The sequence below is a fragment of the Gouania willdenowi genome, unplaced genomic scaffold, assembly GCF_900634775.1.
Source record: "Gouania willdenowi unplaced genomic scaffold, fGouWil2.1 scaffold_55_arrow_ctg1, whole genome shotgun sequence".
NCBI lineage: Eukaryota > Metazoa > Chordata > Actinopteri > Blenniiformes > Gobiesocidae > Gouania > Gouania willdenowi.
In genome coordinates this window covers 1,193,907-1,207,452 of record NW_021145219.1, presented here as the reverse complement: position 1 = coordinate 1,207,452, position 13,546 = coordinate 1,193,907, and the positions used below count along the sequence as shown (strand labels likewise).

At 40.5% G+C, this 13,546-nt stretch overlaps 1 protein-coding gene across 1 annotated transcript in view; it reads left to right on the top strand.

Moving 5' to 3' along the window:
* The first annotated feature begins 2,252 nt into the window (after window positions 1–2,252).
* LOC114460638 (disheveled-associated activator of morphogenesis 1-like) overlaps window positions 2,253–13,546 on the top strand; it is a 52,559-nt gene continuing 41,265 nt past the window's right edge. The window contains exons 1-3 of the mRNA XM_028442542.1: window positions 2,253–2,607; window positions 10,320–10,512; window positions 10,598–10,687. Of these exons, the coding sequence (XP_028298343.1) occupies window positions 10,339–10,512; window positions 10,598–10,687 (264 nt within the window). The 5' untranslated portion in view covers window positions 2,253–2,607; window positions 10,320–10,338. The remainder of the gene's footprint in view (window positions 2,608–10,319; window positions 10,513–10,597; window positions 10,688–13,546) is intronic.

Genomic DNA, 13,546 nt, shown 5'->3' with positions numbered 1-13,546 from the left:
TTTCCTCTAGCTCCTTAGTTCTTGGTTTTGCTTTTTGTGTTTTTTGATTACCTCTGCCTCTCTGGAGTGACCATGCCTCAGAAAACAATAAATGTTGGAATAACGCACCTGAGTTCTGCCTCCGTCCCTGCATTTGGGTCTGCACCTATACATGCTCATGACAAAAATATGGCATGATACCAGAATTAAGTTTCAAAGTGTCCGGAAAATATATAGAGCTACCCCATTCCATATTAATCCTGCTCTACCTGGGTCACTGAGAGATGTAAATACAAAGGACTGGTATAACAGAGGTATATGTACGTTTGGACACCTATTTGATCGAGATCATCTGAAGTCCTTTGAACAACTAAAATCCTCCTACAGCCTTTCTTCAAAAAAATTTTTTAAGTATGGCGGGGTCATGGTTAATGCGGTTTGAATTGTATGTTTTGTACTGACTGTCCTTTATGTCTTTATGAAAAACAAATGAAAACTCAATAAACAAAGTGATTTTTTTTAAAAAAAATGATGCATTTGGAACTTACAACAAAAACCTGAAGCACACTGAGACTAAATATCTCCATTGATTCTCCACCTTTGAAAGTTCTCAAAAGATTTTAAGCGAGAAAATTTCCAAGTATAATATCAACACGTGCTCATTTGATTCATAAAACTCATGTATACATAATTAATTCCCACATTTCACAGAAACCTGCCATTGTGCTACTGACTGAATTTCTGGTTAACTTCAAAATGAGCTTTATTTACAAAAGCTTTAAAAACTAATGGAAGACAAGAAGAGTTGCTTTCATTTTGAAAAAAGAATGTTTGATTTTTAGCTTGAAGCTGGTCCCAGGACCATTTAACATTCAGCTTGCAATGCATCATGGAGTGGTTGAGTTTGACTAGTGTCCTCATCGTGCTCACTTAAAAAATGTCCCAATATATATGTAGTTTTTAACAATGATTTATTGGCTCCATCAAAACTGATGTTTAAAAATGACATTTTGTATTGACTCCAATTGTTAGCAGAGAGCTAAATTCAAAATGATGTAAATTCAGTTTTTGAGATACTTTTCTGATACATCATCTACAATGACTCCAACAAGTTGTCATTTTTTTTAAATGTACATTGGAAATGTTAATTAACATGTAATGAACATGTTTACATCAGCGTTTACAGTCAAACATTTTGATTCAATGTAGGATCAATGTTTGATCAATCAATATTATGTGTGGCCAGTTTATGTAGGACATTCTGAAGATGAGCTGTTTTAAGTGAGCAAAAATTATGTAAGGATATTTAATAGTTTCACAGTTTTTGGCAAAAACACAGTGATGGACTTCATAATTTGCAATAGGTTTAAATGTAGAAAAGTTTTTTCAATGTTGGGGTGACATTTTGCTCAAAGTTACAAGAAAAAGAAGAAGAAGAAGAAGAAGAACCGTTGTTTCTGTTGAAAACAATAAGACAATAGACAATAATAATAATAATAATATAATAAGAGCTATCATCCAATTTGTCTATTGATAGCAATAATTCATGACGGATAAACTTTTTCAGATTCTTCTGTCCTTAGTTATTTATTCATTTTATATCATTTTCTCTCAATTTCTGTGTTTTTGGATTTGTTTTGTGATTTTAATTTTTTTTTGTTTCTTGTTTTTGGAGTTTTTTTGTATATTTTTCCAGCATTTTGAGTGTTTTTGTTGTCATTTAGTGGTTCTGGAATCTTTTCTGTGTGTCTTTGATGTTGCTTTTTTTAATTATTTGTTGGTTATATTTTGTGTATTTTTGCTTTTGTTTTGTGTATTTTTCATTTTTGTGTGTATCTTTTCTGTCATTTTGTTTGTTTTGAAATGTTTTTTTTAATTGTTTTTACTTTGGGGGCCCACAAATTATACTGAGGGCCGCATGTGGCCCCGGCCCATCAGTTGTTCATGTCTGTACTAGACGATCATCATCATGTTTCACTTGTGCTGATTTATTGACATTAGAATATTGGAAAACCCCAAATGACAATTAACAATCACTGATATGACCAGGGCCGGCCTTCCCGACAGGCAACACAGGCCTGGAGATGACGATAAGAGACGATTGTAGAACAGGTCAAACCAAAGAGTGGGGAATGTTTCTCTCACGCACACACACACTGGGTGAGGTGAGGGTGTGTCTGGCCTCAGCAGGAATGCAGTAGTGTGTGTTTTAGTGCGTTATTTTCTTTCCCAACCAGTTTCATGTCTTACGCTCAGTGCTCAGTGACGTTAGAGACTCTGGATCCAATCATGGCATCAGGAAGAGAAGAGGACTATGGAAGGAAATGTTCATTTTATCATTTGTAAAGTCAGCGTGTGACTGCTCCTGGAGGATACATCAGTTTTCTCTCTACCAAACATTTACAAGCTCATCTTTCCTTTCTTGGTTGGAGTCCAAGGTTTAATTTTGTCTGTTTTTTTTTTTTTTTTTTTTTTAAACCTTTCCGATTCCTATTTTGTTGGACTTCATTGTGACAATGTGAAACTATGAAGAACGAAGAAGTTGGTCTTTTGTGAAAATGAGTGATTCCATTGGTTCCACTGGAAGTCCTGCTGCAGTGATTGATCTGACAGATGTTTGACACAAAGGTAAGACACTCTTAATGATCCAAACCCCACACAGAGGATTATTCACACTCGAGATGCACCCAAATGAAAATTCAAGGCCGGAACCAAAATACCAAATTAAATTATGATGTAAATTATTTGTACCATTGCATTTCAGGCTTTGAATGTGTAATATTTTCATTTTTTTTATTTGGCACAGTTTAAAACACAACAAAACATAATATCACCAGATGACAGACATTAACAGAAATCAATACACTTTAGAGCAGACATAGGCAAGTAGTGGCCCGGTGGCCACATGCGGCCCTCACTTTAATTTTATGAGACCCCTAAATTAAATTTACAAAATGACTTCAAAAACATACAAAATGACAGAAATTTACACTAGACAACATAGACAAACTGACTCCAAAAACACAAAATGGCAAAAAAAAAACTGCAACACAAAATTAAAGTAAACTTACAGAATGACAACAAAAACACAGAAATTGAAAGGGGGGTATCATGTCTTTTTCAGGCACATAGTACCATTCTATAGCATACTCAAATAACTATGCTGCCCAATTATAAATTAATAAATATAAAAAATAAACTTAAAATAAATTTCCCTCTGTAGCACACGATTCACACTTCAATTTTGCTTCTGTCTCTTTAAAAAACTCCAAGCTTGTCTGACACGCCCATGAACACTCCCCCTTCAGTACTCATACAAACATGCATGGATATTGTTTACTTCTGTTTTTCTGTGCGCTGTATTTGGATACTTTTCACATTTCTACATTGCTACAATACATTAGAGTGATTATCAAAGTGAGGAATGCTAACGTACAGATGGAGATATCCCCCCTGTTACTGACACACACGCACACACACACACACACACGAGCACACACACACGCTTACCTGTGCTGCTGCTGCTGGTGCTATGGTCCAGAATTGGGATCGCATTGTGTCTGTGTGCTTATTAATCCACTTTCAAATAAGCTCTTGTTTTAAAGCAGTCATCCTAAAAGGCAGGCTGTTCCTACGATGAGCAGAGTAAACTGATCAACACGCAGTTATCTCTGCTGTGACTGCAGCTGTTTTGACAGAGCTGGAAGCGGGGGAGGGGTACAAGTTTTATTTACATTTTTATTTTTTATTTATTTTAATGCATAAATTCATGAGTACAGACAACATAAGCCATGGGTTTCTTACAAAAGTATTTAAAATAAGTAAATTAAAAGCTAAATCTGCAGAGGCGGGTGCTGTGGGCTGAACTAAGGAAGAGAACATAGGAGGGGAAGGGGCTCTGCTGTGGAGCGGTGGGCGGTAACTTGGCTGGTGACGAATGGTCCAACGTGTCTCTAGGAGGTGGGGGCGTTCCTAGGAGGACTCAGGCGTATTTACACCTAAAATGGCTGCCGTCAGAGTTTTTAAAGATTACTCAAACATACAGTACATGAATGAATCAAGGCAACACTCCTGGTATGTTTTTAATGAGGGAATGACATATTAACATGATATAAATCTTGAAAAAGTCAATTTTGCATAATACCCCCCCTTTGAATACACAAAAATGTCTCCAAAATTACAAAATGACAACAAAAACACAAAGCCACAGTAAAAAACAGCAACAAAAAGTGCAAAATGAGAGAAAAATACATAAAATACAGAATCACACAAAACAATGAATTACACTAAAAAACATGAAATGACATCAAAAATGCACAAAATCATTGTTCTTCTCTGTATTAATGCACGGAATGACCAATTTTGTAAATGCTGACAAGAATTGTTGATAATGTGGCCCACAAAATCACAGTTTTGTGGCCCCGCTGTGATGGAGTTGCCCATCTCTGCTTTAGAGGCATGCCAGGGAAAACCCATAAAACCCTTAAGGTGCTTGAAAAAGAGGGCTCCCGATATGACATTTAAACTTTAACTAAGGAGAAAAATAAAAAATAATATAAAGCCAGGACAAAATAAAGGAACGTCAACTCAAGACAGCACAACTTTGAAAAGGAGGAGAAAATGGGAGAAAGAATAAATTTGACATCAAAATCAAAAGTCAAGCAAAAAATAAAGAAAATAAAAATAGCGGAACAAAAAGCAACCATTGTACTAACCTCACTAAAATGAAAACATTCCAATTTTATAAATGAATATTAATGCTTTAAAGAATAAATAATTTAAAAATAATGTGAACATATTTATTTAGCACTGGCATTCCATCAATGCACAATATAAAATAAAATTAAATATTTAACTTGACCCCACTCATATATCAAATTATAATGTACAGGCCTATAACTGACTGGGCTGCTGAAAGAGAATCAATTAAATATGTTCTCATAAAAACACAAAGTGCATTTAAATTCTTGATGAAGAGCAACTTCTCTGCTTTATCTAGTGACTGTGAGCTCTGCTCTACTTTCTTGTGCATTTATTGCAACGTGCATCATTTCTTGTGCATGCTGCTTTATTCCCATCAAAGTAATATTTATATGACCAAGTAAGAGGATCTCTGTGAAACATGTGGTCCGTGTTAAAAGAGCATAGGGCAGGATTTGTGAAAAAAATAAACATTAATTTTAAGTTTTTCAATGCTAACAGTTGATGAAGCGCTCACAACCAAAAACAATGAGCCCACACACATTTCTCCCTATTGCCTTGAACAGACTCTGTGTTACATTTTGTACTCCTGTTCTGGGTGCAAATTTCTTGCGCAGTTCTGAAGACGTGAAGTCCAATGAAGCTGATGGTGACATCAAATGACACTGGTGCGCGTTCTCGACGGCTTAGAAAGGCGTCCCACTACCGGAAATAAAGAAGAATGAGAAGACGACGACTTGGGGACTGAAAGTAGACAGGCAGGGTGGACTAAACTACTGTTTGGTTCCACAGATGCGTGCAGAGGCATGTGCACAGGTCTTGAAGTAAACAGTCACATGAACGGCGGGTAAATAAATAACCGTCGATCAGTTGGAGCGCGGATCAGGCCGCATTTTCTCGTCCAAGTCCGTCCCAACTGTGAAAACCTAATTTTTTTCTCAAAGAAATTACATATTTCCGTTTGTTTTAGTGGTAAGCCCTAACAAACAACTCATATGTCAACATCAGATCAGACATTCAGAGATATGATGGGCTGTTTCCACACGCTGGGTCCACGTGCAGAAACAGCACTGGAACGAACATCATGGAGTTCGTTCCAGCAAGAACAAACTCCATGATGACAGCTCTGCTTTGATAGAAATTCACTTCAACAAGCTAAAGTTCTGTTTCGTCTGGATGCGTGCACAGCTTACAGTCACAAACAGGAGACAACATACTCACCATGGCAGAAGCACCGGGTCCGAACGGCGATTCTGCCGCAGCGTCGTTGTCAGTGGCATCACTAATTTTGCTCAAAAAACCAAACTCCAAAAGTCCGATTTTGTACTATTTTAAAAGAGGCTGAGATGGTAAATCAATAGGAGATCCACTGTGCAGGCGCTTCCACTAGCTATAGAAGCCAAATGAGGGAACACATCCAACCTCATAAAACACCAGTGACACCACCCAGAAAATGCATACAAATATAGTTTTCATAGGGAATCAGTTCCTGTTTATTGTATTTTGTCACCTATGGTTTATTATGTTGGAGAAGAATAGATTTTTTTTAAAGACAGTGGATTTGTTGTCCTAAGTTAATTATTTATATTTGTTAAACATAAATTGATGTGCAAAGAAAACTGAATGACTATTTTTTAAGCCATATAAATTCTAACTTCATTTATTTGTTTTTCATTGCTTATTTGCTTTTGTTCAAGTACTCTTATCATGCTCCAAACAACACTATAAGTAATTAATAACTATTTCTAAGTTGTACAAATACATTGTTGTTCATAATAATAATAATAATAATAATGATAATAATAATAAGTTTCAGTGTTGTAATATTATCTGAAACCGTGATAGTTTGTCTGGTATAGTATCGTGATTACTCATTTTGGTATCGTGACAACTCTAGTGGTGTCACTATGAAGTCTGATTTCTGGATCCTGCCCTATGCTCTTTTAAGCGAGGGCTACACGCAACTACAGTGTCAACGTGACACAGAAATATAAATCACACTTATGTACCCTGTCTCAAACACTGCTCAGAAAACGCTTTAGTGCTCAGATGTATTAAATACCGGGAGTCCATGGAAAAGTTGGTTAGTTGTCAGACAAGCGGTCCCTCACCATGGTGTTTGTTTGCGTCATCAAAACCTCCTGTTTTGGTCGGTTTGTTTTGGTGAGAGAAGCCGTGCCTGCATACCTGCACCCACCCATATATTTAAAACTTTGTATTTATTACAATTCAAAGCAAACAAGACATTTAATGCCAAGAAAGGCAGTTTCCCTATTTTCATTCGATGATTTGCTCTTGAATGAAACCCACTCCTCGTTTTTCTGTCAAGACACCAGTTGCTTTGACGGCCCTGCACGCTCCACAACCTGAAAGTACAATAAAACATGGTTAAAGTTATAAAATATTAGTTTTTCAAAGTAACATTGCACTATTTGCACTTTTAAAGCGACAACTTTAATACCACATTTTTGGAAGCTATTCTTAGAATTGCTCTTAACATTAACATCAAGTCATTAGTGATAACTTGTATGAAAAATATGCTACACTTTTATTAACACATCTGACAGGCTTTATTGACTGGCTTCTTTAGGAGTACATTTGTGCACATGGCCGGCCCAGCCTACACGCAGACGAAGCGGCTGCTTAGGACCCCCTGGCCACTAGAGGGCCCCCAACCTGGCAACCCCACTTGCATATACTGGTACTGATGACTGCAGGGCGCTGTTCCAGTAATCTATCTAGTCATGCATTTGTTTGTAATTACAATCGCCAACTACTCTTAAACATGTTCATAAATGATTCCTTACCGCTTTAGCAATGAAAGAATATCTGTAATATTATGTGAATATCTGTGAAAGTCACATTTTTGTATCAGTTCTATCTGCTAGCATAGCATCTCTTCTTCACTCAGGAATGACAGAAAATGACAAGAGTGAGACTTAAGCGACATGATGCGTTCCAGTGAAAAAAATGTAGCCTTTTTTAACATCGCTTTGGCCTGTTTTAATGTTGATTTATATAAGGTATAAATCATCAGACTGATGTCCTCACCTCCGTGCCAGCGGCTCTCCCTGCGCTGTGGCCTTGTAATGCTAATTTTAATTACAGACATGCATTTAGGTGCATTTCCTAATTAATACAATATGTACTAGCGCAGACATAGGCAACTGGTAGCTCGGGGGCCAAATGTGGCCCTTGGTCTAATGTTATGCAGCCCCCGAAGTAAATATACAAAATGACAGAAAAATACACAAAACAAGAGCAAGATAACACAAAAGATTACAAAGAATTACAACATTGCAGGAAAATACAGTAAAAGACAAGAGGAAAACACAGAAAATACTCCAAAAACACACAAAACTACTACAAAAATGAGCAAAAAGCAACAGTAATACACACAATTACTCAGAAAATATATAACATTACAGTAAATGATAACAAAAGTACACAAAAAGATAGAAATACACAAAAATTACTCAGAAAATGCAAAATGACAGCACAAATACACAATATGACTGGAAATAAACATATTTTACAGGAAAAATACACAAAAAGACAACAGCAATGCACAAAATGTCTGACAACGAGTAAGACAACAACAAACATACACAGAATGACAGAAAGTCACAACATTACAATAAAAACTCTTTGTTCTTTCCTGTATTAATGCTCAGATTGCTCATTATTCTAAATGCGGCATTAATGTTGATCATGTGACCCTCCGAGCAAACCAACTCATTTTTGTGGCCCCACTATGAAAGAATTTGCCAATATATTTGTACAAGTTATAAATACTTATGCGCCAAACAGCACTTTAAATAATGAATGATAAGAGTACATGTACAAAAACATATAAGCAATTAAAAACAAACAAAAGTTAGAATATATATGGTTGAAATTAAATAATCATTCAGTTTCCTTTGCACATTTAACTATATGAATAATCAACTTAGGACAACAAATCCACTGTCTTTTTAAAAAATCTATTTGACAATCATGTTTCTTCTCCAACATAATAAACCATAGAGGACAAAATACAATAAACAGGAACTGATTCCCTGTGAAAACTATATTTTATGCATTTTGTAGGTGCTTTATACTTTGACATCCTTTAACTAATATTAGCCTAATAAGAACATAAACAGGGCATACTAACCTGTTATTAGATATAAATGTGTGTGACGACACGGCAGGTGTTTTATGAGGTTAGACTTGTTCCCTCCTTTGGCTCTTATAGCTTGATGGAAGCGCCTCTTTACCTTGTTTAAAGGCAAAATAGTTCCAAATGTGACTTGTAGTTTGTTTTTTGAGCAAAATTAGTGATGCCACCTACAGTCGACGCCGTGGCAAACTTGTCGCTCGGGTCCGGTGCTTCAGCCATGGTGAGTGTGTTGACTAGTGTTTGTGACGGTGTGAGTGTCTGGGTGAGACAGAACTTTAGGTTGTTTGTTTTGAACTGTAATTCTATTGAATTGGAGCTGTCTTTGTTCAGCACGTATTCATGTATGTAGTTCAGCCAACAGAAACACAGGAACAGTTAATCAGCTAACAGACGGGTGGAACCAGCGTGGGGAAGCAGCCTATCATATCCCCGGACGTCACCAGTAACCAGCAAACAGCCAATCATTCAGCAGCTGTGTTTGGTTGCAGTGGTTGCCATGTTGGTTTGTTTTCAAGTGAGTAGCAGTGAGCGTAAATAGAAACCGGGATAACAGTAGAGGCAGTCGCTATGACGAGGACGACTGGGATTGGTTATCTCGGTCACTCAATTAGAGTTAATCAAACTATGGCAAGGACCAAAGTTTATTATTGTAAAAAAAATAGAGTATTGAATGGGGAAATATATGCGTGAGAAATGTCAAGTGTGGCGTGTGGTGTGAGAATGGGTCAAATTGTGTGACTGTCACACTCAAAGGGTGACGCTTGGCAGCTCTGTCACTGCATAATAGCTGCATGCCAACCGACCACTGGGTTACCAGCGCCCTCTGCTGATCGAAAACAAATATCTGATGTAAAGAGAGTACACTGACTAAAATGGAATATCTATTATGAAACAATTATTAGCTTTCATGTTTTTCATGTTGTAGGCTTGTCAATCACTAGAGCTTCTGAGTTTCCTGCTTTTACCCCTTGGCCATGTTTGCACTTTTTGTTATGTTAACTATGACCAGCAATGGCACAAGAATGCCAAACAGGTTTAGCAATAATAAGTATTAACCATCAGGTAGGAAAAAGATAACTTACAATGATGTCATGAATGACTTTTCATCTCAGAAATCACAAGTTTTCCTCAAGTCATTTCAAATAAATAGCCTCAAGTCCGAGTCAAGTCTAAAGTCAAGTCGCGTCTTTTCAGATAACTATTCAATTCTCATTATTAATTAAGTCTCTTTTTTTCCCTTTTATTTATTATTATTGTGCTTTTTTAAATTTTCCTGTAATTTTTTCTTTTTTTTTTACTTTGAGGGCCACACAGGATTAGACCGAGTGGCCTCCAGGACATCTGTTGCACATGTCTGTACTTAAGTAACAAATCTAAAGTTTCTCAATAATATTCTGGTTTTCTTGCCTTTCCTCAGTCCTGATTAATGCAGAACAAATGTTCCAATGTTTCTATAACTCTTCCCTCTGTCTTTCAGTGATTAGCTCCAGCTAACCATGAGCTCCCATGTGACACAGTCTGAGGAACGTAGCGTGTCGTCGCTGATTTCATGCTGCTTCAAAAAAAATGACCAAAGAGAAATCACTCACATGCAGCACGTCAACGCCATGGAGCCCAGCACGCCCATGCCTCCTGCTCACGAGCTCGACGCCATGTTCACAGAGCTGGTGGTGTGTGTTCACACAGTTTGCACACTCTGGTCCTGATGCTGGGTTAGATCTATATTTCACTCATTGTCTTCACCCTTTTTCCCAGGATGAGTTGGACCTCACAGAGGAAAATAGGAACACCATGTTTGCTCTGCCAGCGGAAAAAAAGTGGCAGCTGTACTGTAGTAAGAAAATGGTAAATTCCTCAATTAAGTTTTACACACACACACACACACACACACACACACACACACACACACACACACACACACACACACACACACACACACACACACACACACACACACACACACACACACAACCAACGTTTGATTAGATCAGTGGTTCCCAAAGTTTTTTGGCCCCTTTCTCTTATTTTTGAATCCAAGTCCCCCCTTGGTCCGACTTCAACATTTTGCTTAGAAAATTATTCAAAAACAACAATAGAGCATAATGATGGAATGAACGAGTGATAACACGTTTTAAAGATTCTCATTTTGTAGATATAATGGGTACGGAAAGTATTCAGACCCTTTTAGATTTTTCACTCTTTGCTATGTTGCACCCATTTCCTAGAATAATTGAAGTTATTCTTTTGTTCCTGGCTAATGTACACACTGCCCCCCTGTTTGACAGAAAAAAACAGACATGTAGAGCTTTTTTAGAATTTATTAACAAATAAAAACTGAATATTATATATTCGTTTTCAGACCCTTTTCTCAGTATTGAGTAGAAGTACCCTTTTGGGATATTACAGCCATGAGTCTTCTTTTCACACCTGGATCGGGGGATCCTCTGCTATTCCTCCTTACGGATCCCCACCAGTTCCATTAGGTTGGATGGTGAGCGGTGATGGACAGCTATTTTAAGGTCTCTCCAGGAATGTTCAATTGCGTTTAAGTCAGGACTCTGACTAGGCCAGGGAGGAGAGGCTCAAGGTAGGAAATAGAAAGGGTGGGGAAGAATAGATTATTTTACAGTGAGGGTGAGATGTGAAGTTGTAGAACATATTGTGCTTATTATGTTGTGTAATCAAGCCAGCTTCACACTTGTCACTACAAGTGTGAAGCTTAGCTATAAAGGTGGTGGCTGTGGACAGGGGGAATGAGTGAGTGGTATTTGGGATTAACGTGTCTAAAGTTAAGCCCAGTATGCGTTTTATCCCACATCCCAAGGCGTGCCAGTGCTTCGTAGACCAGTATATGTGCAAAAACTGCTACCGCAAACCCAGGAACTGCCCCGCGCCCGCAGATGCAGCCAGGCCAGCAGAAATAGCGGGGGTCAGGGAGCCCCGGGTCACCCCCCCACAGCCGAGCAGCCCCCCAGACTCCCCCAAGATCCCAGGCCGAGAAGCAGCCACCGCCCCCCACACACACATCCGAGGAAGCCCCAAGCAGCCGACGCCCAGCGCATCCCGCCACCAACCCCAACCCCCAACCCCAAGGCCCCCCGCCAGCATCCCGCCTCCCCCACCCACCCACACCCAAGCACCCAACCCCCCGAGGGAAGCCCCAGAGAGCCCCGCGCCCGAGACCCTAGCAGAGGAGCCAAGGCCCACGCCCAGCAGACAGCCTTAGCCGCTCCAAATGGGCAGCGGGCGGACGCCCGCCGGTGGGCCCAGAGCCAGCAGGGACTGGACCCCAGGTCAGAAGGACCCGGAAGAAAAGCAGCACCGAGAGCAGTGCTCCCAGGGACGACGACCATGCCCATAGTCGCCGAGGGCACCAAAGGGATGCTGCAAGTCGCCCCGCCGGCCCCCAGGCGCACCGATCGAGCACCCCGGAGCGCGCCAGATCTCCTTTCCTTGATTCCACTGAAGTGATGAGCCTAGACAGCCCCCCCCACCAAAGGGCCCAGCCACACCGCAGAGCCCGGCTCGCAGGGCGCCGCCCAAGCCGGGGACACCCGTTGCCGCACCCGCAGACATGGTAGGGCGCGGCCCGCAACCTCCCCACCCCGGAAGACCCACGCTAGGACAGCAGGCCTGGCCAGCCAGCCGGCCAGGCCCGCCGCACCCTAAGGGCACCACTGCAGGACAAGGGACCCCCAAGGGCGAGCCCACCCACCCCAGCCCACAAACCGGCCAAAGCCCAGCAAGACTACACAGCCCCAGACGGCGCAAGAACAGCAGCCCAGGACCCACCCGCCAGCCCGCAGATAGCAGGACAGACCTACCAAGCGGCCGATACCGACCTCAACCACTGGAACAGCTAGAGATGCCCCCCAGCAAAGAGTACCACCCCGGAGCGCCAAGCAATCTCGCCCCAACCCTGGCGTAGACGTTATCACACCCCACACCGGCGCGCCAGGCCACCACAAGGCGCCCCCCCAAGGCAACCAGGAGACGAGACAAGCACCAAACCCAACTCGTAGGGAAGGGGCACCGCCCGGAGAGGCCCTGCAAAGAGAGCCCCCAGCAACTTTTGCCAATTTGGATACAGAATGTCGGTATATTGATACCGTACGGATAGCCACTGCCTTATTTCTTTGCCAGTGTCTGTTTTACCTCAGTGGATGGGGCCTCCAAACCTGGAATATTTAAGGGCGTAACAAGTTAATGATGATCAAATTCAGTCACAGTGACTTAGCGTTTAGCACGTCAGCCTCACAGCAAGAAGGTCCTAGATTCAAGCCTTGAGGTGGACCCTTGGATGCTTTCTGTGTGGAGTTTGCATGTTCTCCCCGTGCTGCTTTGCCTCTAAGTACTCTGACTTCCTCCCACAATCCAAAAACATGACTTTAAGGTGGATTGGAGTCTCTAAATTGGGTGTATCTTCGTCTAACGCCCCGTGTAAGCTGGAGATAGGCACCAGCAGACCCCTGCGACACTGAAATAGGACAAAGTGGGTCTGACAATGATTGGATGGATGATCACAAGAAATTGACAGCACTTGAGTTACTCGGACTGGGGCTGCCCGGACTCGGGATTTTTTCTCAAGACCGTTCGAGACCAGCACTAATTCCTGCTATTTTTAAACTTTTTTATAATGTGAAGAAATGGGATAAAACAATTTTTCCACCCCCGTATAATGACCTTCCTTAATGTGACTGAGTG